Source organism: Entelurus aequoreus, linkage group LG27, assembly GCF_033978785.1.
Source record: "Entelurus aequoreus isolate RoL-2023_Sb linkage group LG27, RoL_Eaeq_v1.1, whole genome shotgun sequence".
NCBI classification, from domain to species: Eukaryota; Metazoa; Chordata; class Actinopteri; order Syngnathiformes; family Syngnathidae; genus Entelurus; species Entelurus aequoreus.
The window spans coordinates 33,108,058-33,135,699 of record NC_084757.1 but is presented as its reverse complement, the minus strand read 5'-3'; the positions used below and the strand labels follow the sequence as shown (position 1 = coordinate 33,135,699).

Sequence of the window (27,642 nt, the reverse complement as noted above, 5' to 3'; positions counted from 1 at the left end):
AAAGCTTTAAATTCAACATTGCACACACTAACAAATATGAAGTGTTATAATGAACCAACATACTCTGATTATGTATAGATTTAAAGTATAATTGATCAATATTTTAACAAAACAAGCAGAAGCTGCAACTGAAAATGAATTTATTACATTTCAAGTTCATTCATGTTGTCCAAATAATGAGCTAACTTTCTTAAATCACAAATTGTGTTAATGTTCCAAAAAATAATTTGTTACATTTGTCTGACGTGAATATTTGCAATACACCAACGTAAAATTAAGTTTATATTGCCAAAATAATTTGCTAAAATGTTATGTCTATTTTAGTTTGACAGACAAAATCAAATACATTTCACCAGGCTTTACATTCCACATAGCAGACATGAAATGTATACAAATACATTTCATTATTACAGTCAATTTATTTTGAAAATACATTTTAAAAAAGGTCATTTTTAATGCTGAAAATGGGAGTAAAAAAAAGTGCAATGTGACCAAAATACTGATATTGTATTTATAAAATGTTGCATTTTAAGTTAATTTTTGTTGTCCAAATAATTTGCAAAAAAAGTAAATTAAATCAAAAATAAAAATGGAAGCAAAAAAAGTGCAGTGATGTGACCAAAATATTGATATTGTATTTAAAATATTGCATTTTAAATACATTTTTGTTGTCCAAATAATTTGCAAAAAAATTACATTAATCACTTTTTTTTTTTAAATGTGTTTGAAGCTCAAATAAATGTCCTTAAGCTTTAAATTGAACATTGCACACATTAACAAATATGAAGTGTTCTATTGATTTAAAGTATAATCGACTAGTTTTAACAAATACATTTTTGTTGTCCAAATAATTTGCAAAAAAAACCTAAATTTAATCAAAAATAAAAATGGGAGCAAAAAAAGTGCAGTGATGTGACCAAAATATTGATATTGTATTTATAAAATATTGCATTTTAAATAAATTTGTTGTCCAAATAATTTGCAAAAAAACCCTCAATTTAATCAAAAATAAAAATGGGAGCAAAAAAAGTGCAGTGATGTGACCAAAATATTGATATTGTATTTATAAAATATTGCATTTTAAATACATTTTTGTTGTCCAAATAATTTGCAAAAAACCGTAAATTAAATCAAAAATAAAAATGGAAGCAAAAAAAGTGCAGTGATGTGACCTAAATATTGATATTGTATTTATAAAATATTGCATTTTAAGTAAATTGGTTGTCCAAATAATTTGAAAAAAACCCCTCAATTTAATCAAAAATAAAAGTGAGTTTAAAGCTCAAATAAATGTCCTAAAGCTTTAAATTCAACATTGCACACATTAACAAATATGAAGTGTTATAATGAACCAAAATACTCTGATATTGTATAGATTTAAAGTATAATTGATCAATATTTTTACAAAAGAAGCAGAAGCTGCAACTGAATATGAATTTATTACATTTCAAGTTCATTCATGTTGTCCAAATAATGAGCTAACTTTCTTAATTAAATCACAAATTGTGTTAATGTTCAAAAAAATAATTTATTGTTACATTTGTCTGACGTGAATTGAAACAATTAAAAATATGTGACACTTATTAAAAAATAATTTCAAAAGGATTAAATATTTGTTAAAAAAGTGTTTTTTTTAACTTAATGTCAAGAAAAGTATTGCGATGATCAATAAATATCTGCAGTACACCCACTTGTCCACTAGGTAGTGTTGACGTGTGTCCGCTTGCTCCCCCAGCCCCTGAAGAAGATGGTGGATCGCATCCGCAAGTTCCAGGTGCTGAACAACGAGATCTTCTCCATCCTGAACAAGTACCTGAAGTCTGGTGACGGGGAGAACGTGCCGGTGGAACACGTGCGCTGCTTCCAGCCGCCCATCCACCAGTCACTGGCCAGTAGCTAAGATGTCATGGTTCCACTTTTTCTACTCACACACGTGTGCCTTATGGACAGTTAGTGAGCAACATGCATGCGGAAAGCTTTTATTCCAATAAATATGTAACACATCATGAGTGCTCGTGGCGTAGAAAGGATCTTTGTAGAAAGGCAGTCAGTGCATGAAGACGTTAAGGCAAATGAAAAATATCTTTTGGTCCCGCAGATTGTCTTTTTTTTAGGCTCCTAGGATGACGACGACGCCGCCGCCCCGTTCCGCCGCGACACCACATCGTCACGCTCCTCCGTGTCGGCGCGCAGCAGCTCGTATGTTCCGTTGGCGCGCTGGTCCTTGCGCACGGAGGCGGCCAGCGCGGCCAGGCTGACGCTGACGTCCTTGAAGGCGTGCAGCAGGAAGATGCCCACCACGATGGTCAGGAAGCCGCTCAGCGTGCCGATGATGTCGTCGGCGCCCATGTGGCGCCACTCCTTGAAGAGCACGGCGGAGCAGGTGAGCACGGAGGTGGTGAAGAAGACGTAGTAGATGGGCGTGACCAGCGAGGTGTTGAAGATGTCCAGCGCCTTGTTCAGGTAGTTGATCTGCGTGCCCACGCACGCCACCAGGCCCAGCAGCAGGATCCACGCCAGCGGCGTCTTGGCCACGTTGGCGCCCGCCACCGCCTCCTTGATGGCGATGCCCAGGCCCTTCACGCACGACACCGACAGCGCGCCGATCACCGAGCAGATGGTGATGTAGACCAGGATGTTGGTCTGCCCGTGGCGAGGACCCACCACGAAGATCAGGACCAGCGCCACCACCACCACCAGCGTGGCGAAGACGAAAAAGCCTGCGGGGGAGGCGGACATTTTTGCACCTGTGTCAACTCCTCCCCTCCACACACCTGCTCCCAACTTTGGTTACTCAGCGTTTCTGCAGGTAACAGCACATGTTTTTAATATTACCGTATTTTTTTCATCGTTTGGCCGGGGGTGCGACTTATGCGAGAAATGATTAACACATAAAATATCACATAATATTATTCAGTAGAGATGTCCCATAATATCGGCCGATAAATGCTTTAAAATGTCCATCCATTTTCTACCGCTTGTGCCTATCTCAGCTGCATTCGGGCGGAAGGCGGGGTACACCCTGGACAAGTCGCCACCTCATCGCAGTGCTTTAAAATGTAATATCGGAAATTATCGGTATCGTTTTTTTTCTTCTTCTAATTAAATCAACATAAAAAACACAAGATACACTTACAATTAAAGCTGCAAGCAGCGTTGGTCGGGTCCGCATTTTGGCAGGTGCTAGTCCTAGGTGTCCCAATACTTTTGTCCAGTGGTAGTCCTGAGTCAGACCTACATAGAGGTTTTTGTTTCGTGTCTCTACGATATTGGTACTGGGAGTTAGAGGAAGTTGTGTCTGAGTGCACATTGTCATTATAGGCTATTGTGTGTAGAATTTTGAGGACAAAGAAGGAATAATCGCATTTTCGTTGTCATTTTTGGCACCGGAGCAACTTTAGTGCTGCGGGTCTTTGAAGGCTCGTAAAATCTAAACGGTAGCACGAATTAAAACTCTTTCGTCAAATTTTAATCAGAAGGGTTCAATCTCTCTCCTGTAGCAGTTTGAAGCCGAAACAACAAATGCGCTCAGAGGAGATAATTTTTGATGTTTGGTGACCGGTTCTAACAAAAATTTAGTTTTGAAGGAGAAATAACAAACTTCCTGTTGATTTTTGCTGAAAGATGTCAATCTATGAAATGTAGGTCTAGACGAGACCTACATAGAGGTATTTGTTTCATGTCTCTAAGACGTTCCTACCGGAAGTTACAAGCAGTTTTGTCTGAGTTTTCCTCTGAGGAGCAGTTTTTTCTGTTTTTTTCAAAAATTATGTAGAGCACAATTTAGAGTTTTGAGGTTCGGTTTTTTTTTTAGATCGCAATTTCCACCAGTCCCGATGTGTGTGAGAAGTTTGGTGAGTTTTGAAGTATTTTAAGGGGGTCAAATTAGAGGTCAAAGACATAAAAAGCAGTGTTTTTAGTACTTTTGTCTAAAATGGGAAATTGCTAACTTCCTGTTGGTTTTCGCCCGAGAATGTGTCATTATGAGTTGTAGGTCTAAAGCAGACCTACATACAGGTTTTTGTTTCATGTCTCTACGACCTTCCTAGTGGGAGTTACAGGCAGTTTTTTTTTTTTTCCTAGGGGGCGCTAGAGCTTAATTTTGATTTTTGGGGTTAGGTTTTTTTTATTAAAGTGTGCTGGCACACTTTTTGGATGTGTGTAAAAAATTTGGTGAGTTTTGAAGCATGTTAAGGGGGACAAAGTAGTGCGCAAAGCTGCGGAATAAGAAAGAAAGAATAATAATAATAATAATAATAAAACCTTACAATTTCAATAGGGTCCTTTCGTCCCATTGCAAAAGGACTCCCTTTGGGAGTCCTTTTGCAATGGGACGAAAGGACCCTAATAATAATAATAAAACCTTACAAATTCAATAGGGTCCTTTGTCCCTGTACAAAGGACTCCCTGTGGGAGTCCTTTGTACAGGGTACTAGCGGACCCTAAAAACCTCCCTCCCCCAATTACACAAAAGGGTTGTTTCTTTCTGTTATTAATATTCTGCTTCCTACATTATATGTAGGAAGGGTCACATATGTGACGCGTGCTGGCAAAATGAGTCGGAATACGCACGGGCTAATTTTGAGCTACAGGCAAATAAGTGGAAAAAAATGTATCTTGGTTGAAATTGAGATTTTCACAAAAATGAGTCCATAAAGCCACAATCTAGCGATCCCAATCATCGAAATAGCAAGAAAACATCTTAAATCACCTTTATTTGAAGGTTTTGTACGAGGTATGTCTTCAGAAATTAGTCCTTTGTGTTAAAATTCCTTGAGAAAATCCAGTGTTTTCAACGCTCACTGGCGGCAATAAGGGGGAATCCCCCTAGCCATATTTGGTATCATTGTGATGCCAAGTTGACCTACTTTCTAAAAATGAGCATGGAATTCCCGATGACGCCATTCTGAACCAATAGAATTCGAGTTTTTAAACCTGTCCCGACGTAAACAAATCCGGCTTGTTGCTAAGCGGTCGCTGTGAGGCGTACCCTCATTGGTTGAATCACCCCGCGCGGTGCATTGTGGTATCATGGCAGCGCCCTGATGAAAAACAACACACAGTAATTCGAGTGGAATATTTGGTGAAAAAAGGTGATTTTCGTGGATAAGTTAGACTGTTTTACATTCCGTAATGGATTTAGAAGGTGGAGAGGGTACACAGGCGCTTGCAAGTGCGCTAAATTCACTGCAGTCGGCGAATCTTCTTAGTGCTGCTGGTCAGGAATATTACGGACAGCTGACAAACTGACCAGTGAACAAAAAAACTGCGACATAACAGTGTTGACATTTTTGTACATAACCGTTTTCAATAGAGTTGAATATATATTTTTCCTTTAGACATGGGATTTGACTTTAATTGTACCAATTTTGGTGTTGCTACAAGGACTTTTAAGGTATGGTTGCTATGGAGTTTTGTTTTGGAACATTCTGTTCTGGAACAGTCAACTTTAAGCTGGTTTTTCTCAAAACGGACCCTCAAACTTGGTCGACTTCAATCGGATGTAACTCGGTCATTTTCTGTACGATTCCAACAAGCCATATATCATTTTGAAGGTCTTTAGATGGAGAATGTGTAAATAACAATAACTCCGTTTTTAAAATGTCCTCATTGTGACTCATTTTGCCAGCACAGGTCACATATATCAATACAGTCTGCAAGGAATACAGTCCGTAAGCACACACGATTGTGCGTGCTGCTGCTCCACTAATAGTACTAACCTTTAACAGTTAATTTTACTCATTTTCATTCATTACTAGTTTCTATGTAACTGTTTTTATATTGTTTTACTTTCTTTTTTATTCAAGAAAATGTTTAATTTATTTCTTATTTTATTAATTTAAAAAAAAAAAGGACCTTATCTTCACCATACCTGGTTGTCCAAATTAGGCACTATAATGTGTTAATTCCACGACTGTATATATCGGTATCGGTAATTAAGAGTTGGACAATATCGGATATCGGCAAAAAGCTATTATCGGACATCCCTATTATTTATCTCATTCACGTAAGAGACTAGGCGTATATCAGCAATCCTCACACACACACACGTCAACCAACAATATGGGAGAAGTGCATTGTAAAAAAAAAAAAAAAGATGCTACCTGCTACTACTTCCTTACCTATGAAAATGGATCACATCAACATTGGCGGTAACTTATAAAAAGTGAGAAGAGCTGAACGAAAAGGACATGACATACTGCAAGTTACAAGCTGGAAGTAGTGAAATATGCAGCAGGAAACGGCAATCGAGCAGCAGAAAGAAAGTTTGGAGTAAGCGAGAAACTTCTAAGGGACTGGAGAAAAATTTCCCCCAAAAATGCGACTTATACTCTAGTGCAGGCCTGGGCAATTATTTTGACTCGGGGGGACAAATTTAGAGAACAAAATGTGTCTGGGGGCCGGTATATCTATTTTTAGGAACACTAACACAAAACCTCACAATAAAGTCTGATTGAATGCTAAAAATGTTATAACAGACTGCCTTAAAAATGGAATGGAATTTTAAATTTTTGTATGAAGGATAAAACACTAAATATTGACAACATATGAACATCACACCACCCCTCAATCCACATATTTTACAATCAAGCCAAATGCAACAAACACAGTGAAATATGAACGCAAAGGGTAAAAAAACAAAAAACACCTACAATCTGATACATCACTAAGCTTTACAACTTTGTGAAAATAATTTCAGGCTGGCCTCTGTGGAAACACTCTCCACCCACACTGCTTGGTACCTGCTGTGACGTACATTACCACAGTAACTAGTAGGGTTGTACGGTATACGGGTATTAGTATAGTACCGCGATACTAATGAATGATATTCGGTACCATACCGCCTCTGAAAAGTACCGGTCTGCCACACCCTAAGATTTTTTTGTTCAAATTAAGCCAATAATGCTATTTTTTCTGGTCCCCTTTATTTAGAAAAGTATCAAAATAACATTGCTATCAGGACAACACTAATCACTCAAATATCATGCAGAAGCACAGATTCCAACCAGTCAAAGACTTAGTATAGTTGAAGACTTATGGTCATTTAAAAACATGACTGCACATCATAATGGCAGCTACACTTTCCATCTTAAACATCTACACAAATTATTTGGGAATGTCTGGCGGGCCACATTGAAAAGCTTAATTTGCGCAGGTCTGCTCTAGTGCGACTTATATGTTTTTTTCTTTCTTTATTATGCATTTTCGGCCGGTGCGACTTATACTCGGGAAAATGCGGTACATTCCCTACACTTTGAACCCTGCAGCTTATAAAACAGTGCAGCTAATTTATGGATTTTACTTTGCTGACTAGCATAATGTAAACAGTAAAAAAACTAAACACTGAAAAGGTGTTATTGTTTGTGCCCTTATGTTTGATGCTTTGAACTGGAAGTGCAATTGCGGCTCCGTCTTCTAGCCATCCATAGCGTTTCTACTCTCCATCCCTCCAAACATAACTAAAATAATTCTTACTTACTTAACCATGCAATGTGTAGAAGTGTTATCATGCATATGTGTACCGTATTTGTCGGATTATAATTTGCAGTTTTTTTCATAGTTTTGCAATTTATACGTGAAATTATTAACACATTACCGTAAAATATCAAATAATATTGTTTAGAAGCGACACAGAGGAAGAAGATTTCATGGGATTTAGAGATTAGGAGTGACAGATAGTTTGGTAAACGTATAGCATGTTCTATATGTTATAGTTATTTGAATGACTCTTACCATAATATGTTACGTTAACATACCAGTTGGTTATTTATGCCTCATATAACGTACACTTATTCAGCCTGTTGTTCACTATTCTTTATTAGGGTCCGCACGACCCATTGTCAAAGGACTCCCTTTGGGAGTCCTTTGACAATGGGACGAAAGGAACCTATTGTTATTGTAAGGTTTATTATTATTTTTATTTTTATTTTTTTCCGCAGCTTTGCGCACTACTTTGACCCCCTTAACATGCTTCAAAACTCACCAAATTTGACACACACATAAAAAAACGCGAACAAAACGCTTTAGTCAAAAAACCAAACCCCAAAACTGCGCTCTACCGCCCCCTAGGAAGAAAACTGCCTGTAACTCCCAGTACGAATGTCGTAGAGACATGAAACAAAAACCTCTATGTAGGTCTGACTTACAGCTAGATTTCATACACTGACATCCTTCAGCAAAAATCAACAGGAAGTTGGCAATCACCCCTTCAAAACAAAAGTTTCATAAAAACACTCATTTTTGCCTCTTTGAGCTGTAATTTGACCCCCTTAAAATACTTCAAAACTCACCAAACTTTTTACACACATCAGGACTGGCGGAAATTGCGATCTAATAAAAAAACCGAACCCCAAAACTCAAAATTGCGCTCTAGCGCCCCCTAGGAATAAAACACAGACAAAACTGCTCCTCCAAGGAAAACACAGATAAAACTGCTTGTAACTTCCGGTAGGAACGTCTTAGAGAGACATGAAACAAAACCTCTATGTAGGTCTCATTTAGACCTACATTTCATAGATTGACATGCTTCAGCAACTAGCACCTGCCAAATATGCAGGCCTGACCAACGCTGCTAGCAGCTTTAATTTATTTTAAATTGCCTTTCAAATGTCTATTCTTGGTGTTGGCTTTTATCAAATACATTTCCCCAAAAAATGCAATTTATATGTTTTTTTCCTTCTTTATTATGCATTTTTGTCCAGTGCGACTTATACTCCGAAAAATACGGTATGTGCTATCGGAATACCGTATTTTCCGCACCATAAGCCGCACCTAAAAACCACAATTTTTCTCAAAAGCAGACAGTGCGGCTAATAACCCGGTGCGCCTTATATATGGATTAATATTCATATTTATTTTCATAAAGTTTAGGTCTCGCAACTACGGTAAACAGCCGCCATCTTTTTTCCCCGTAAAAGAGGAAGTGCTTCTTCTTCTACAGTAAGCAACCGCCCCCATAGAAGAGGAAGCGCTTCTTCTTCTACTGTAAGCAACCGCCAAGGTGAGCACCCGCCCCCGTAGAAGAAGAAGCTCGCGGATATTTAATTTCATTTGTTTTTCTGTAAAGACAACAAAATGTCTCCTACTAAGAGACACGCGTACAAGGTTCCACTGACTTTTGATATTCCTGTGAACCGCACTGTGGATACAACGGGAACACGTACGGTGAATATTCGCACCACAGGGAATGAGAAGTCGTCCTACTGTGGTTGTAGCTTGCCATGCTAACGGCCAGAAACTTCCACCCATGGTGATATTCAAAAGGAAGACCTTGCCAAAAGAGAACTTTCCAGCCGGCGTCATCATAAAAGCTAACTCGAAGGGATGGATGGATGAAGAAAAGATGAGCGAGTGGTTGATAGACGTTTACGCGAAGACACCGGGTGACTTTTTTCACGCAGCGCCGTTCCTGTTGATCTACGACTGCATGCGCGTCCACATCACAGATGGTGTCAAAAAACAAGTGAAGCACACCGAAGAAGAATAATTCGAGGGATTTGTAGATGAGTAATAACTTCAGAAAGTGAGCTTTAAATGTTTATTTTGTGTGTTGTGTGACACTAACGTATGAGCAACGTTGAGTTATTGATGTTGCTATTGCTCTGCACTATTTTGAGTGTTACTATTTTTGTGATTGCACATTTGCACATTACATTTTGGGAGTGAACAGAGTTGTTAGAACGCTGGTTTGTAATATATTATTAAAGTTTGACTGACCTATCTGACTGTTTTGTTGACATTCCCTTTAGCGTAGCGTAGGTGCGGCTAATGGCACGGGGCGGCTAATAGGTAAACAAAGTTTTGAAATATTCCGTTCATTAAACGTGCGGCTAATAACACGGGGCGCCTTATGGTGCGGAAAATACGGTAGTTAAAGAAAAAACAATGAGCAAAGACACTGAAAAGGTGTTTGTGCTATGCCGCCATCTTTTGGACGAGTTTGCCCACTGCAGGCGCTGCAGTGTCCTTCAATTTAGTCCTTTTAACCAAAAGTGGAATTGCAGTTCAGTCTTCTAGCCGTCCATAGCGTTTCTACTCGAATGGATTCTTCATTCGTGACTCCAAGCAACGTTAGTAAGTTTTACAATATAAATAAAACAGTTCTTACTTACTAAAGCGTCCCGTGTGTGATGTGTGTAGGAGTGTTTTCATGCATCTTTGTACATGCTATGAAGCTAGCATTAGCTAATATGCTAACATGTTTACGAATGTCTGTTAGTATTATTACTAACTTCTTTTTGTATTGTTTCAGTTTCACAAGTTCTTCAGTAAATTCAGCAAAACGTCACCGTGGAGTTATTGAGTCTGTTTAGCTGATTGGAGCTAGCTTGCGCAGCTAGTGGGTCCATGACCATGACTTCTGCTTTGTATGATCATCCGTTTTACTGCCCTGTTACAGACACTGCTTTGAAACAGTTAAGGTATGTAAATAACTCATGTTACAATGTATATATCTGCCACGGTGTAGCTAATATATGGAAAATATGTAATTCCTTCCAAAATGTAGTGGGCGTGGCTTATATACCGCTGCGCTCTATAGTCCGGAAAATGAGTTAATACTTTTTACTGCAGATAATTATTATGAGTTAATACTTCTTACTGCAGATAATTGTTATGAGTTAATACTTTTTACTGCAGATAATTATTATGAGTTAATACTTTTTACTGCAGATAATTGTTATTAGTTAATACCTTTTACTGCAGATAATTATTATGAGTTAATACTTTTTACTGCAGATAATTATTATGAGTTAATACTTTTTTACTGCAGATAATTATTGAGTTAATACTTTTTACTGCAGATAATTGAGTTAATACTTTTTACTGCAGATAATTGTTATTAGTTAATACTTTTTACTGCAGATAATTATTATGAGTTAATACTTTTTACTGCAGATAATTGTTATGAGTTAATACTTTTTACTGCAGATAATTATTATGAGTTAATACTTTTTTACTGCAGATAATTGTTATTAGTTAATACTTTTTTACTGCAGATAATTATTATGAGTTAATACTTTTTACTGCAGATAATTATTATGAGTTAATACTTTTTACTGCAGATAATTATTATGAGTTAATACTTTTTTACTGCAGATAATTATTATGAGTTAATACTTTTTACTGCAGATAATTATTATGAGTTCATACTTTTTTACTGCAGATAATTATTATGAGTTAATACTTTTTTACTGCAGATAATTATTATGAGTTAATACTTTTTTACTGCAGATAATTATTATGAGTTAGTACTTTTTACTGCAGATAATTATTATGAGTTAATACTTTACTCACAGATAATTATTATATATTGTCCAAAAACGTATTAACTGTTATCTAGTCAATTAGAATTGGCTCCCAAGATTGTTTCATCTGAGAAATGACACCTATTTATTTTTTTTCTGGTGGTAGCAGCAGCTGCCAGTTGTGCTGTTAGAAGTTGTTTTGTTGGTCTGCCAAAGAAGTGGACAGTTAACTGCCTCTAACAGCATGTGTCATTTCACCACATCAGCATTTTAATATCTCTAGACACCAAATTTTATGTTTTAAAACCTTAATTTTCGCAAAAACCCTGTAATGAACCTGTTATTATTCATAACCAGCCACCCTAACTTGTCCTATCATTTGCTACAGTTATTCAGAGTACGTGTAGTATTGTTTACTGCTGATAGTCAATTGTCTGTGTACACACTTGTCAGCTTTGGACTATAACAATGTTGAATAGTTTATATCAGTGTTTTTCAACCACTGTGGTTGGAGAGATTATGTGATTTCACTTAAATGGGTTAAAAAAATTTTTTGCAAACCAGTAATTATAATTTGCAAATGATGTGCCGTTGTTGAGTGTCGGTGCTGTCTCGAGCTCGGCAGAGTAGCCGTGTAATACTCTTCCATATCAGTAGGTGGCAGCAGGTAGCTAATTGCTTTGTAGATGATGTAGTGATCACAATATGCAGGCAACAGCGGGAGGCAGTGTGCAGGTAAAAAGGTGTCTAATGCTTAAACCAAAAATAAACAAAAGGTGAGTGCCCCTAAGAAAAGTAATTGAAGCTTAGGGAAGGCTATGCAGAACGAAACAAAAACTGAACTGGCTGCAAAGTAAACAAAAACAGAATGCTGGACGACAGCAAAGACTTACAGCGTGTGGAGCAGAGATGTCTGTCATGTCATTCGTACATGACATGACAATCAACAATGTCCCCACAAAGAAGGATAAAAACAACTTACCATATTTTTGCGGATTATAGGTCGCTACGGAGTATAAGTCGCGCCGGCCAAAAATGCATAATAAAGAAGAAAAAAAACATATAAATCGCACTAGAGTATAAGTCGCATTTTTGGGGGAAATTTTTCTCCAGTCTTACAAGTTTCTTGCATACTCCAAACTTTCTTTCTGCTGCTCGATTGCCGTTTCCTGCTGCGTATTTCACTACTTCCAGCTTGTAACCTGCAGTATATAATTTCCTTTTCCCTGCCATTTTTGTTCAGCCCTTCTCACTTTTTATAAGTTACCGCCAATGTTGAAATGATCCATTTTCATAGGTACGGAAGTAGTAGCAGGTAGCATCTTTTTTCCCACAATGCACCTCTGCCCTGAGCCGCCCCCGCCAAATTGTTATTGGTTGACGTGTGTGTGACGATTGCTGATATACGCCTAGTCTCTTACGTGAATGACATAAATAATATTATTTGATATTTTACGGTAATGTGTTAATCATTTCACACATAAGTCGCTCCTGAGTATAAGTCGCACCCCCGGCCAAACTATGAAAAAAACTCCTACTTATAATCCGAAAAATACGGTAAGTAGTCTTGATTGCTAAAACAAAGCAGGTGTTAAAGTACCAATGATTGTCACACACACACTAGGTGTGGTAAAATGTGTCCTCTGCATTTGACCCATCCCCTTGTTCACCCCCTGGGAGGTGAGGGGAGCAGTGGGCAGCGGCGGTGCCGCGCCCGGGAATCATTTTTGGTGATTTAACCCCCAATTCCAAACCTTGATGCTGAGTGCCAAGCAGGGAGGTAATGGCTCCCATTTTTATAGTCTTTGGTATGACTCGGCCGGGGTTTGAACTCACGACCTACCCATCTCAGGGCGGACACTCTAACCACTAGGCCGCTGAGTAAACTGCTACAGGAAAATACCAACAAAACAGGAAAAGCCACCAAAATAGGAGCGCAAGACAAGAACTAAAACACTACACACAGGAAAACAGCAAAAAAAAGTCCAAATAAGTCATGGCATGACAGTACACCTACTTTGAGACAAGAGCTATAGTGATGCATGCTTGGTTATGCTTTAAAGTCATATCCAACAACTGCGACAATGACTTTTTACTGTCAACTGAGTTTCGTTTTATATTGATGTCTGCTGGTGGTGTGCCTCCGCATTTTTTCAATGAAAAAAATGTGCCTTGGCTCAAAAAAGGGTTGAGAAACACTGGAATATATAAAGTTATTATCTAGTGAATGACATGACATTGATCTGAGAATGTGTTTGTAGTGGTGAAAAGTAACATAGTTAACTGCTGCCTGCCTTTCATGGCTGACTTGTAGTTCCTAAGATCATGTGTCATTTCACCACATTCATCTTTTTAATGCCTTTGGACATCAAATGTCATGCTTTTTAAAACCTTCATTTTTTTGCTAAATCCATTTAATGACCCGCAGAAACTCTGTTATTAACCTGTTATTATTCATAACCACCTTGTCTAAACATCCCCACACTTTTGTTTGTGCTGATATTTTAATAACCACCTAAACTAGTTCATACATTAAAACTATAATAGTTCATAAAAAAACTATAATAGTTAATAGCATAAAAACTATAATAGTTAAATCTATGATAGTTAACATAAATCTATGATAGTTAATTACATAAAAAGTATAATAGTTAACATAAAAACTATAATAGTAAACATAAATCTATGATAGTTAATAACAAAAAAACTACAATTGTTAACATAAAAACTACAATAGTTAATAACATAAAAACTAACAATTAACAAAAACTACAATCGTTAACATAAAAACTTTAATAGTAAACATGAATCTATGAGTTAATAACAAAAACTATAATAGTTACCATGAATCTATGATGGTAAATAACATAAAAACTACCAGTTATTAACTATGATAGTTTTTATGTTCACATAAACACTAAAATAGTTACAATAAAGACTAGCATAGTTAACAACATAAAACTAATAGTTAATAACATAACTAGTTAATAAGATTAAAAAAATATGTAACATAAAAACTAACAAGGTGGGCGGGGCTGGTTATGATTATTAACACCTTAATAACATAAAAACTAACAAGGTAGGCGGGGCTGGTTATGATTATTAACACCTTAATAACATAAAAACTAACAAGGTGGGCGGGGCTGTTTATAATTAATAATAACCTTAATAACATAAAAAACTACCAAGGTGGGCGGGGCTGGTTATGATTAACATAAAAACTAACAAGATGGGCGGGGCTATTTATAATTAATAATAACCTTAATAACATAAAAAACTAACAAGATGGGCGGGGCTGGTTGATTAATAACACCTTAATAACATAAAAACTAACAAGATGGGCGGGGCTGGTTATGATTAATAACACCTTAATAACATAAAAAACTACCAAGGTGGGCGGGACTGGTTATGATTAACATAAAAACTAACAAGATGGGCGGGGCTATTTATAATTAATAATAACCTTAATATCATAAAAAACTAACAAGATGGGCGGGGCTGGTTGATTAATAACACCTTAATAACATAAAAAACTAACAAGGTGGGTGGGGCTGGTTGATTAATAACACCTTAATAACAAAAACTAACAATGTGGGCGGAGCTGATTATGATTAATAACATAAAAACTAAGAAAGTGGGCGGGGCTGGTTATGATTAATAACAAAAACTAACAAGGTGGGCGGGGCTGGTTATGATTAATAACACCTTAATAACATAAAAACTAACAAGGTAGGCGGGGCTGGTTATGATTAATAACACCTTAATAACATAAAAACTAACAAGGTAGGCGGGGCTTGTTATGATTAATAACACCTTAATAACATAAAAACTAACAAGGTGGGCGGGGCTGGTTATGTTTAACATAAAAAGTAACAAGGTAGGCGGGGCTGGTTATGATGAACATAAAAAGTAACAAGGTAGGCGGGGCTGGTTATGATGAACATAAAAAGTAACAAAGTAGGCGGGGCTGGTTATGATGAACATAAAAAGTAACAAGGTAGGCGGGGCTGGTTATGATGAACATAAAAAGTAACAAGGTAGGCGGGGCTGGTTATGATGAACATAAAAAGTAACAAAGTAGGCGGGGCTGGTTATGATGAACATAAAAAGTAACAAGGTAGGCGGGGCTGGTTATGATGAACATAAAAAGTAACAAGGTAGGCGGGGCTGGTTATGATGAACATAAAAAGTAACAAAGTAGGCGGGGCTGGTTATGATGAACATAAAAAGTAACACAGTAGGCGGGGCTGGTTACGATGAACATAAAAACTAACAAAGTAGGCGGGGCTGGTTATGATGAACATAAAAAGTAACAAGGTAGGCGGGGCTGGTTATGATGAACATAAAAAGTAACAAGGTAGGCGGGGCTGGTTATGATGAACATAAAAAGTAACAAAGTAGGCGGGGCTGGTTATGATGAACATAAAAAGTTACAAGGTAGGCGGGGCTGGTTATGATGAACATAAAAATTAACAAGGTAGGCGGGGCTGGTTATGATGAACATAAAAAGTAACAAAGTAGGCGGGGCTGGTTATGATGAACATAAAAAGTAACAAAGTAGGCGGGGCTGGTTACGATGAACATAAAAACTAACAAGATGGTTTAGTACGTACCCGGGTCGACCAGTTTCCGGGCCATGTGTTCCAGGCTGCTGATCTCCTCCTCCTGAGGTGCGTGGATGACCATGGTGGTGGACCCCAGGATGCTGAGCAGGCAGCCCAGTTTGCCGTGAAGGTTCAAGCGCTCGCTCAGGAAGTACGAGGACAAGATGGCGCTGAAAACAAAGGTGGCGAGTCAGCACATTACTGGCTGGGCGGCCATTGTGGAGAGGCGTTCAATTACCTGACCAACACGCTGAGCGCTCCCAGAGGTGTGACCAGGGTGGCGGGGGCGAAGGCATACGCCGCAAAGTTGGCCAGCTCACCTGCGCCCACTGAAACACACTCATCAATAACTATGATAGTAATCATTATAATTATTATGTTGTAGGACAACTACTTACTCACACTCATCAATAACTATGATAGTAATCATCATTATAATTATTATGTTGTAGGACAACTACTTACTCACACTCATCAATAACTATGATAGTAATCATCATTATAATTATAATTATGTTGTAGGACAACTACTTACTTGAGAGTAGTCCTGCCCACCATAGACACTCCTTCAAGTATGCATGACCACCTTGACCTGAAACATCACTACTTTTATTACAACATATGTATTCATGCACAACATGTTTTTTCATGCACAACATATGTATTCATGCACAACATTTTTATTCATTCACATGTTTTTTCATGCACAACATATTATTCATGCACAACATATTTATTCATTCACAACATATTTTTTCATGCACAACATATTTATTCATTCACATGTTTTTTCATGCACAACATATTATTCATGCACAACATATTTATTCATTCACAACATATTTTTTCATGCACAACATATTTATTCATTCACATGTTTTTTCATGCACAACATATTATTCATGCACAACATATTTATTCATTCACAACATATTTTTTCATGCACAACATATTTATTAATTCACAACATATTTTATCATGCACAACATATTTATTCATTCACAACATATTTTATCATTCACAACATATTTTATCATGCACAACATATTTATTCATTGACAACATATTTTTTCATGCACAACATATTTATTCATTCACAACATATTTATTCATACACAACATATTTATTCATGCACAACATATTTATTCATACACAACATATTTATTCATGCACAACATATTTATTCATTCACAAAAAAAATTGTATTCATACACAACATATTTATTCATTCACAACATATTTATTCATGCACAACATATTTATTCATTCACAACATTTTTATTCATGCACAACATATTTATTCATACAAAACATATTTATTCATGCACAACATATTTATTCATACAAAACATATTTATTCATGCACAACATATTTATTCATGCACAACATATTTATTCATACACAACAACTTAGTGATTTTAGACCAGTTGCATTAACGTCATTAATCAGTAAAATCTTAGAGAGAATAGTTAAAGGCCTGGTCATGTCTTCTACAGAGGGACATGATCCACTACAATGTGCCTATCAAGCAGAGAAGGTGTAGATGATGCAAAGCTTTTTATACTCAACCACCTCTACAAACACTTAGAGAAGACCATGCCAGGCTCTTTGTTGCTTTCTCTTCCGCATTGAATTCAATGCAGCCACATCTCTTAATAGAGAGGCTTGTGTCTCACCAGCTTGTGCTATGGATTTTACACTTTTTAACTGGCAGAGAAGCAAAGAGTCTCTGTCTCTCTGACTCTGTCAGCATCTCCACAGGTTCACCCCAAGGATGCGTCCTTTCACCCTTACTCTTTATTATGTTTACTGATGCATGCAGGAAGACAGCTATGTGATGACACGGCACTGCTTCCTCTATGCTTCACTATCAAAAGCAGTGTTTCCCACATATTCATTTATTTGTGGCGGCCCGCCACGAAAGAATTACGTCCGCCATTAAAAAAAATAAAATAAAACAATTTTTTGTCCTGTCCAGCTTCTCAGGCAAATCATATAGTTGATGTAGAGGCCCATATAGGCTGTTCAGATTTACTTTACAAAAGAGAAGTGTAGGATACTTCTCTTGTTGCCTTATTTGTATTTGACCACTACTGTTTTCTGTTTATTTGTTACTGACTGTGGCAGCACACCTCTGCCTCTGGTAAATAATATGGTTGTAGTAGTAGGCTAAAGTTAAATTATTTAGTATGCACTAATTAAAGGGGCAGAGCTTTAAGAGACATTTTAGCTTTTATATTTTATAAGATATATTTTTTGTAAGAACCACGATTAATAAATATATTTCAGTGGATAACTTATTGTTCAAATCTGTATATAAATATGTACACAAAGTGTTGTAATTATATTGTAAAATGGATGGATGGATGGATGGATGGATGTTTAAAACAAAACTGTTATTATTAATTAGTAAGTATACATTTTTTGAGCCTTTTTAGAGAAAATCATATCATTGTAGTAAATTATGCAAATTACTCGAAGATGTCATGGTGACCACGCCCATAGCCACGCCCCCACCGCCACAGGTATCTTGGCAGTTTATGGGAAACACTGAAAAACATAAGAGCGCCCTAACGGATTTCATCTCCTGGTGTGACTGTTACTTTTTGCATTTAAATGTATCTAAAACCAAATAATGAATTATTGATTTTAGACGTAAGAAGGACGTTTCTACGGAGTGCATCATACATAACAAAAAAAGTTGACATTGTTTCATCATATAAATATTTGGGGACCTTTTTTGAAGATTAACTCAAGTTTGATGTGAGCACAGATTTGATAGTGAAGCACAACAGAGGGTTCATCTTCTCAGGAAATTAAACGATTTCTCCGTCAGGCCTGTTATACTCTGTTGTTTTTATCAAACATGTATTGAGAGTCTTATGTGTTTTTCTTTTATTTGTTGGTTTCACTTTCAGTTAAAGACTGAAACAGCCTGACTAGTATTGTTAAGTCTTGCTCTGAGATTACTGGAGTAAAACTAAGAGACTTAAAGGCCTACTGAAACCCACTACTACCGACCACGCAGTCTGATAGTTTATATATCAATGATGAAATCTTAACATTATAACACATGCCAATACGGCCGGGTTAACTTATAAAGTGACATTTTAAATTTGCCGCTAAACTTCCGGTTCGAAACGCCTCTGAGGATGACGTATGCGCGTGACGTAGCCCGACGAACACGGGTATGCCTTCCACATTGAAGCCGATACGAAAACGCTCTGTTTTCATTTCATAATTCCACAGTATTCTGGACATCTGTGTTCGTGAATCTGTTTCAATCATGTTCATTGCATTATGGAGAAGGAAGCCAAGCAAGCAAAGAAGAAAGTTGTCGGTGCGAAATGGACGTATTTTTCGAACGTAGTCAGCCACAACAGTACACAGCCGGCGCTTCTTTGTTTACATTCCCGAAAGATGCAGTCAAGATGGAAGAACTCGGATAACAGAGACTCTAACCAGGAGGACTTTTGATTTGGATACACAGACGCCTGTAGAGAACTGGGACAACACAGACTCTTACCAGGATTACTTTGATTTGGATGACAAAGACGCAGACGTGCTACTGTGAGTATGCAGCTTTGGCTTTTTTTTGCGTATGTACGTAACTTTTTTAAAATATATAAGCTTTATGAACCTTGGGTTAGGTGAACGGTCTTTTGGGCTGAGTGATTGTGTGTGTTGATCATGTGTTTGAATTGTATTGGCGTGTTCTATGGAGCTAGGAGCTAGCAGAGGAGCTAGGAGCTAGCATAACACGTACCGTACCGTAAGTGCGCGTCACGTACGTAACTTTTTAAAAATATATAAGCTTTATGAACCTTGGGTTAGGTGAACGGTCTTTTGGGCTGAGTGATTGTGTGTGTTGATCGGGTGTTTGAATTGTATTGGCGTGTTCTATGGAGCTAGGAGCTAGCAGAGGAGCTAGGAGCTAGCATAACAAACACGCAGGTGTTATTATGCAGGATTAATTTGTGGCATATTAAATATAAGCCTGGTTGTGTTGTGGCTAATAGAGTATATATATGTCTTGTGTTTATTTACTGTTGTAGTCATTCCCAGCTGAATATCAGGTACCGTGAGTATGCAGCCTTGGCTGCTAAACATTCGATAACTTGACCGTATGTGCGCGTCACGTACGTAACTTTTTAAAAATATATAAGCTTTATGAACCTTGGGTTAGGTAAACGGTCTTTTGGGCTGAGTGATTGTGTGTGTTGATCAGGTGTTTGAATTGTATTGGCGTGTTCTATGGAGCTAGGAGCTAGCAGAGGAGCTAGGAGCTAGCATAACAAACACGCAGGTGTTTTTATGCAGGATTAATTTGTGGCATATTAAATATAAGCCTGGTTGTGTTGTGGCTAATAGAGTATATATATGTCTTGTGTTTATTTACTGTTGTAGTCATTCCCAGCTGAATATCAGGTCACCCCCGGCTCTCACAGCATCTTCCCTATCTGAATAGCTTCAACTCCCCACTAGTCCTTCACTTGCACTTTACTCATCCACAAATCTTTCATCCTCGCTCAAATTAATGGGGAAATTGTCGCTTTCTCGGTCCGAATCTCTCTCACTTCATGCGGCCATCATTGTAAACAATAGGGAACTTTGCGTATATGTTCAACTGACTACGTCACGCTACTTCCGGTAGGTGCAAGCCTTTTTTTTATCAGATACCAAAAGTTGCAATCTTTATCGTCGTTGTTCTATACTAAATCCTTTCAGCAAAAATATGGCAATATCGCGAAATGATCAAGTATGACACATAGAATAGATCTGCTATCCCCGTTTAAATAAAAAAAATTCATTTCAGTAGGCCTTTAAACTTCTTCTGCATTTCAGCCTCCTTGTGGGGGACTTCTCTCCGTTGCCTTCAGGGCCACGTTATGCACTTCCATTGAGTAAAACAAATCACTTTTCCAAATCATTCGTCCCCTCTGCACTCAGGCTCTTAAACTCTTACATTTTTCAGTGTTGTATTGTTTATGTACTGTATACACTACCGTTCAAAAGTTTGGGGTCACATTGAAATGTCCTTATTTTTGAAGGAAAAGCACTGTACTTTTCAATGAAGATAACTTTAAACTAGTCTTAACTTTAAAGAAATACACAATGTGGTAAATGACTATTCTAGCTGCAAATGTCTGGTTTTTGGTGCAATATCTACATAGGTGTATAGAGGCCCATTTCCAGCAACTATCACTCCAGTGTTCTAATGGTACAATGTGTTTGCTCATTGGCTCAGAAGGCTAATTGATGATTAGAAAACCCTTGTGCAATCATGTTCACACATCTGAAAACAGTTTAGCTCGTTACAGAAGCTACAAAACTGACCTTCCTTTGAGCAGATTGAGTTTCTGGAGCATCACATTTGTGGGGTCAATTAAATGCTCAAAATGGCCAGAAAAAGAGAACTTTCATCTGAAACTCGACAGTCTATTCTTGTTCTTAGAAATGAAGGCTATTCCACAAAATTGTTTGGGTGACCCCAAACTTTTGAACGGTAGTGTATATTGACTTTTTATTTATTGTGAGCCATTTGGGCTTTGTGAACCACGACAACCTGCTGCTCAAATTTAATTGCCCCTTGAGCAGACCTGGGCAAATTAAGGCCCGGGGGCCACATGCGGCCCATTGAGCTTTTCAATCTGGCCCGCCGGACATTCCCAAATAATTATTTTAAATCTTTAAGATGGAAAGTGTAGCTGCCATTATGATGTGCAGTGATGTTTCCAAATGGCCGTAAGTCTTGAACTATACAAAGTATTTCAATGGTTGGAATCTGCGCTTTTGCATGATATACTAGTTACTATGGTAATCTAATTAGTTACTATGGTCATCTAATTAGTTACTATGGTCATCTAAGTCACAGCAGCTCAGATGAGGCACCAAGCAGTGTGGGTGGGGAGCGTTTCCACAGAGTGTTTCCAGAGCGGCCAGTCTCAAATGCGGAAGGAGATTTTTACAACAAAATTCTAAAGCTTAGTGATATATCAGATGGTAGTTGTTTTTTTTACCCGTCGCGTTCATATTTCGCTGTGTTTATTGCATTTTTGTTGCTTTTCGCTTGATTGTAAAATGTGTCGATCGAAAGGGGGCGTGACGTTCCTATGTTGTCAATATTTAGTGTTTTATCGGTCATAGTTAATATTGTAAATCCCACATTCTTTATTTTCATGTACATTCTGGGTGTGTCATTTAGTAAAAAAACGTAAAATTCCATTCCGTTTTTTAAGGAGGCGGTCTGTCATAACGTTTTTAGCATTCAATCAGACATTATTGTGAGGTTTTGTATTAGCGTTCCAAAAAATCATATATACCGGCCCCCAGACACATTTTGTTCTCTAAACCCCCCTCTCTAAGCCCCCCGAGTCAAAATAATCGCCCAAGCCTGCCCTTGAGGGATTAATAACGTTGTTTGAATTGAACGCAGTATTGTGGCGTGTACTTCTAATGCACGAAAAGTACTTTATTGTGAAATAAGCGGCCATTTGCTATTGTTGTACACGCTGCAGAGACGGCAAGAAGCGCTGGAATGTTTACAAAAGTGACACGACTGGTTCTCCCGAGCTCGGGAGACGCGCTGGTCCGAGCAAGGTGCGCCGAGACGTTCCTCACCTGCCCGCATGGATCCCTTCCTGGCCAGCCTGAGCAGACCTTTCTTCTTGAGGATGAAGCTGCCGCCGATGAAGAGGCTGGAGCTGACGGCCAGGGCCAGGCCCACGTAGAAGTCGTACTTGCCCCGGTCCTGCGCCATGACCAGGCCGGATGTGCTGTTGTCCCCGCGCCGCTCGCTCACATCGGCCGCCAGGCAGGTGAGAAGCCGCCGCTCGGAGGAAGCCGACGCGCAGCTCAAGCTGAGCCACACACCTGAGAGCAAAACAATGCCAGGTAAACACGTAGATTGTCTTCATTCCTGCACAGAAACGCACCCAATGACGTCACATTGGGGTGATTGTAAGACCCCCCCTCAGTAAAGCTGCACTCCATGGCGGACACGTTCATGTTGTTAAAGCGGCAGCTTGCATCGAAACTACACCTGCCTTCAAGGTGTTGCGTCATACGTCAAAAACCGGCTTGTAATTCCAGTGTTGTGCAAAAATGTGAATTCCTGCCAAAAAGTGAATTCCTGTCGCGGGAGCGCGCAGCACTCGCTAAACCTGCATTTCTTGTCTTGGTCTGTCCACAGTGCATTACCAGGTATAAGACAAACATAGTTAACAATATAAAAACGAATAGTTACTAACAAAACTAGTTAATAGATAAAAAATATATAATTACATCAAAACTAACAAAGTGGGCGGGTCTGTTACGATTATTAAACACCTTAATAACAAAAACTAACAAGGTGGGCGAGTCTGTTTATGATTAATAATACCTTAATTGAATAACATCAAAATAACAAAAACTAACAAGGTGGGCGGGGCTGTTTATATTTATTAACACATTAATAACAAAAACTAACAAGGTGGGTGGGGCTGTTTATGATTAATAACACCTTAAAGGCCTACTGAAACCCACTACTACCGACCACGCAGTCTGATAGTTTATATATCAATGATGAAATCTTAACATTGCAACACATGCCAATACGGCCGGGTTAACTTATAAAGTGACATTTTAAATTTGCCGCTAAACTTCCGGTTCGAAACGCCTCTGAGGATGACGTATGCGCGTGATGTAGACCGGGGAACACGGGTATGCCTTCCACATTGAAGCCATTACGAAAAAGCTCTGTTTTCATTTCATAATTCCACAGTATTCTGGACATCTGTGTTCGTGAATCTGTTGCAATCATGTTCATTGCATTATGGAGAAGGAAGCTGAGCAAGCAAAGAAGAAAGTTGTCGGTGCGAAATGGACGTATTTTTCGAACGTAGTCAGCCACAACAGTACACAGCCGGTGCTTCTTTGTTTACATTCCCGAAAGATGCAGTCAAGATGGAAGAACTCGGATAACAGAGACTCTAACCAGGAGGACTTTTGACTTCGATACACAGACGCCTGTAGAGAACTGGGACAACACAGACTCTTACCAGGATTACTTTGATTTGGATGACAAAGACGCAGACGTGCTACTGTGAGTATGCAGCTTTGGCTTCTAAACATTTGATCGCTTGACCGTATGTGCGCAACTTTTTTTTGCGTATGTACGTAACTTTTTTTAAATATATAAGCTTTATGAACCTTGGGTTAGGTGAACGGTCTTTTGGGCTGAGTGATTGTGTGTGTTGATCAGGTGTTTGAATTGTATTGGCGTGTTCTATGGAGCTAGGAGCTAGCATAGGAGCTAGGAGCTAGCATAACAAACACGCAGGTGTTTTTATGCAGGATTAATTTGTGGCATATTAAATATAAGCCTGGTTGTGTTGTGGCTAATAGAGTAAATATATGTCTTGTGTTTATTTACTGTTGTAGTCATTCCCAGCTGAATATCAGGTACCGTGAGTATGCAGCCTTGGCTGCTAAACATTTGATAGCTTGACCGTACGTGCGCGTCACCTACGTAACTTTTTAAAAATATATGAGCTTTATGAACCTTGGGTTAGGTGAACGGTCTTTTGGGCTGAGTGATTGTGTGTGTTGATCAGGTGTTTGAATTGTATTGGCGTGTTCTATGGAGCTAGGAGCTAGGAGCTAGCATAACAAACACGCAGGTGTTTTTATGCAGGATTAATTTGTGGCATATTAAATATAAGCCTGGTTGTGTTGTGGCTAATAGAGTATATATATGTCTTGTGTTTATTTACTGTTGTAGTCATTCCCAGCTGAATATCAGGTCACCCCCGGCTCTCACAGCATCTTCCCTATCTGAATAGCTTCAACTCCCCACTAGTCCTTCACTTGCACTTTACTCATCCACAAATCTTTCATCCTCGCTCAAATTAATGGGGAAATTGTCGCTTTCTCGGTCCGAATCTCTCTCACTTCATGCGGCCATCATTGTAAACAATAGGGAACTTTGCGTATATGTTCAACTGACTACGTCACGCTACTTCCGGTAGGGGCAAGCCTTTTTTTTATCAGATACCAAAAGTTGCAATCTTTATCGTCGTTGTTCTATACTAAATCCTTTCAGCAAAAATATGGCAATATCGCGAAATGATCAAGTATGACACATAGAAAAGATCTGCTATCCCCGTTTAAATAAAAAAAATTCATTTCAGTAGGCCTTTAATAACATAAAAATTAACAAGGTGGGCGGGGCTGTTTATGATTATTAACACCTTAGTAACAAAAACTAACAAGGTGGGCGGGGCTGTTTATGATTAATAACACCTTAATAACATAAAAACTAAAAAGGTGGGCGAGGCTGTTTATGATTAATAACACCTTAATTGAATAACATTAAAAAAACATAAAAACTAACAAGGTGGGCGGGGCTGTTTATGTTTATTAACACCTTAGTAACAAAAACTAACAATGTGGGCAAGTCTGTTTATGATTAATAACACCTTAATTGAATAACATAAAAACTAACAAGGTGGGCGGGGCTGTTATGATTATGAAACACCTTAATAACAAAAACTAACAAGGTGGGCGGGGCTGTTTATGTTTATTAACACCTTAGTAAGAAAAGCTAACAAGGTGGGCGAGGTTGTTTATGATTAGTAACACCTTAATAACATAAAAACTAACAAGGTGGGCGGGGCTGTTATGATTATTAAACACCTTAATAACAAAAACTAACAAAGTGGGCGGGGCTGTTTATGTTTATTAACACCTTAGTAAGAAAAGCTAACAAGGTGGGCGAGGTTGTTTATGATTAATAACACCTTAATAACATAAAAACTAACAAGGTGGGCGGGGCTGTTTATGATGAATAACACCTTAATTGAATAACATAAAAATAACAAAAACAATTAAGGTGTGCAGGGCTGTTTATGTTTATTAACACCTTAGTAACAAAAACTAACAAGGTGGGCTGGACTGTTTATGATTAATAACACCTTAACAAAAACTAACAAGGTGGGCGGGGCTGTTTATGATTAATAACACATTAATTGAATAACATTAAAAAATATATAAAAACTAACAAGGTGGGCAGGGCTGTTTATGTTTATTAACACCTTAGTAACAAAAACTAACAATGTGGGCGAGTCTGTTTATGATTAATAACACCTTAATTGAATAACATAAAAACATAAAAACTAACAAGGTGGGCGGGGCTGTTATGATTATTAAACACCTTAATAACAAAAACTAACAAGGTGGGCGGTGCTGTTTATGTTTATTAACACCTTAGTAACAAAAGCTAACAAGGTGGGCGAGGTTGTTTATGATTAATAACACCTTAATAACATAAAAACTAACAAGGTGGGCGGGGCTGTTTATGATGAATAACACCTTAATTGAATAACATAAAAATAACAAAAACGATTAAGGTGGGCGGGGCTGTTTATGTTTATTAACACCTTAGTAACAAAAACTAACAAGGTGGGCTGGACTGTTTATGATTAATAACACCTTAACAAAAACTAACAAGGTGGGCGGGGCTGTTTATGATTAATAACACCTTAATAACATAAAAACTACAAAGTGGGCCGGGCTGTTTATGTTTATTAACTCCTTAATAACAAAAACTAACAAGGTGGGCGGGGCTGTTTATGATTAATAACACCTTAATAACATAAAAACTACAAAGTGGATGGGGCTGTTTATGTTTATTAACACCTTAGTAACAAAAACTAACACGGTGGGCGGGGCTGTTTATGATTATTAACACCTTAATAACATAGAAACTAACAAGGTGGGCGGGGCTGTTTGTGATTAATAACACCTTAATTGAATAACATAAAAACTAACAAGGTGGGCAGGGCTGTTTATGTTTATTAACACCTTAGTAACAAAAACTAACAATGTGGGCGAGTCTGTTTATGATTAATAACACCTTAATTGAATAACATAAAAACTAACAAGTTGGGCGGGGCTGTTTATGATAATTAACATAAAAACAACAAGCACCAAGATAAAGAGTTTGTCTTCTACCTAGTAATCCACTGTGGACAGACCAAGACAAGCAATGCAGGTTCAGCGAGCGGTGCGCGCTCCCGCGACAGGAAACCACTTTTTGGCAGGCACTCACATTGTGGCACAACACCGGCTCCGGGCGGAAGCCGGAAGTGACGCCGAGGTCACCTCCAGCCAGGTGAGCTTCGTTAGCAACAAGCTAGCCCGCACCTTAAACCCCGCAAACTTCGCGTCAATTTCCACTTTGACGACGTGAAACCCCCGCGGCGTCGACACAAATGTATGTTTAGACGCCGGGCTCGCACGGAAAGGCGAGTAAAAGGCACATGTTAGCGGCTAGCAAGAGTTGTTAGCTTGCGAAGCTAGCACGCCCTCGCTAGCCGAGTGGTTTGCGGTTAAAAAATGTCACTTTATTCGTGATTGAAGGATATAAAAAAAGTACCTCTCCGAAGACGCGTTCTTGCTTGACAACACAGCTGACATGCGGGAGACTTTCACACCTCAACATTCTGGAGCGCAACCGGCAACACACGCGTCGACACGGCAACTGACTGCGCATGCGCGTCACGCTGCTTCAGGCTGACCGGGGTTGCCAGATGCGAAGTGACAAATAATCGTACCAGAATCTTAAAACGACCGTATTTTGTGGGAAACTATCACATATAATCTATTTGATTTTCCTTTTATTACCACAGACCACTGATAGAATAGTTTGTAATGCAATTATGCCTTTTAATTAGTAATTTTAATAAACTAACAACCACGTTGTTGATTGAATTGATTAACGTGGACTTAAACAAGTTGAAAAACTTATTG

General features: G+C 38.2%; 2 protein-coding genes across 5 annotated transcripts in view; one reads left to right on the top strand and one right to left on the bottom strand.

Moving 5' to 3' along the window:
• The window catches only part of cyfip1 (cytoplasmic FMR1 interacting protein 1), an 85,946-nt gene extending 83,937 nt beyond the window's left edge, over positions 1-2,009 (top strand). For all 3 annotated transcript variants that reach the window (XM_062038840.1, XM_062038839.1, XM_062038838.1), the window contains exon 31: positions 1,736-2,009. In XM_062038840.1, coding sequence (XP_061894824.1) covers positions 1,736-1,900 — 165 coding nt within the window. In that variant the 3' untranslated portion in view covers positions 1,901-2,009. The remainder of the gene's footprint in view (positions 1-1,735) is intronic.
• On the bottom strand, positions 1,430-27,409 carry nipa2 (NIPA magnesium transporter 2). 2 transcript variants are annotated; one of them, XM_062038842.1, is made up of 6 exons: positions 27,269-27,409; positions 22,474-22,725; positions 16,386-16,442; positions 16,089-16,179; positions 15,860-16,020; positions 1,430-2,720 (listed from the first exon to the last, which is right to left on the bottom strand). In XM_062038842.1, exons 2-6 carry the CDS (start codon positions 22,610-22,612, stop codon positions 2,119-2,121), a joined length of 1,050 nt encoding a protein of 349 aa, XP_061894826.1. In that variant the 5' UTR covers positions 22,613-22,725; positions 27,269-27,409; the 3' UTR covers positions 1,430-2,118. The 2 variants fall into 2 exon arrangements, with proteins under 2 accessions (XP_061894826.1, XP_061894825.1); XM_062038841.1 differs by lacking the exon at positions 27,269-27,409 and adding an exon at positions 22,788-22,907.
• Between the last annotated feature and the right edge of the window lie 233 nt (positions 27,410-27,642).

What these genes read in the sequence shown, in the direction of transcription:
- nipa2 (XM_062038841.1), bottom strand. Translation starts at nt 22,860, where the DNA reads ATGAACGTGTCCGCCATGGAGTGCAGCTTTACTGAGGGGGGGTCTTAC. An exon ending in CCCCAATGTGACGTCATTGG is followed by an intron (nt 22,726 to 22,787) that starts GTGCGTTTCTGT and finishes TTTTGCTCTCAG; the next exon opens with GTGTGTGGCTCAGCTTGAGC. An exon ending in CCGGAAACTGGTCGACCCGG is followed by an intron (nt 2,721 to 15,859) that starts GTACGTACTAAA and finishes CCTCCCCCGCAG; the next exon opens with GCTTTTTCGTCTTCGCCACG.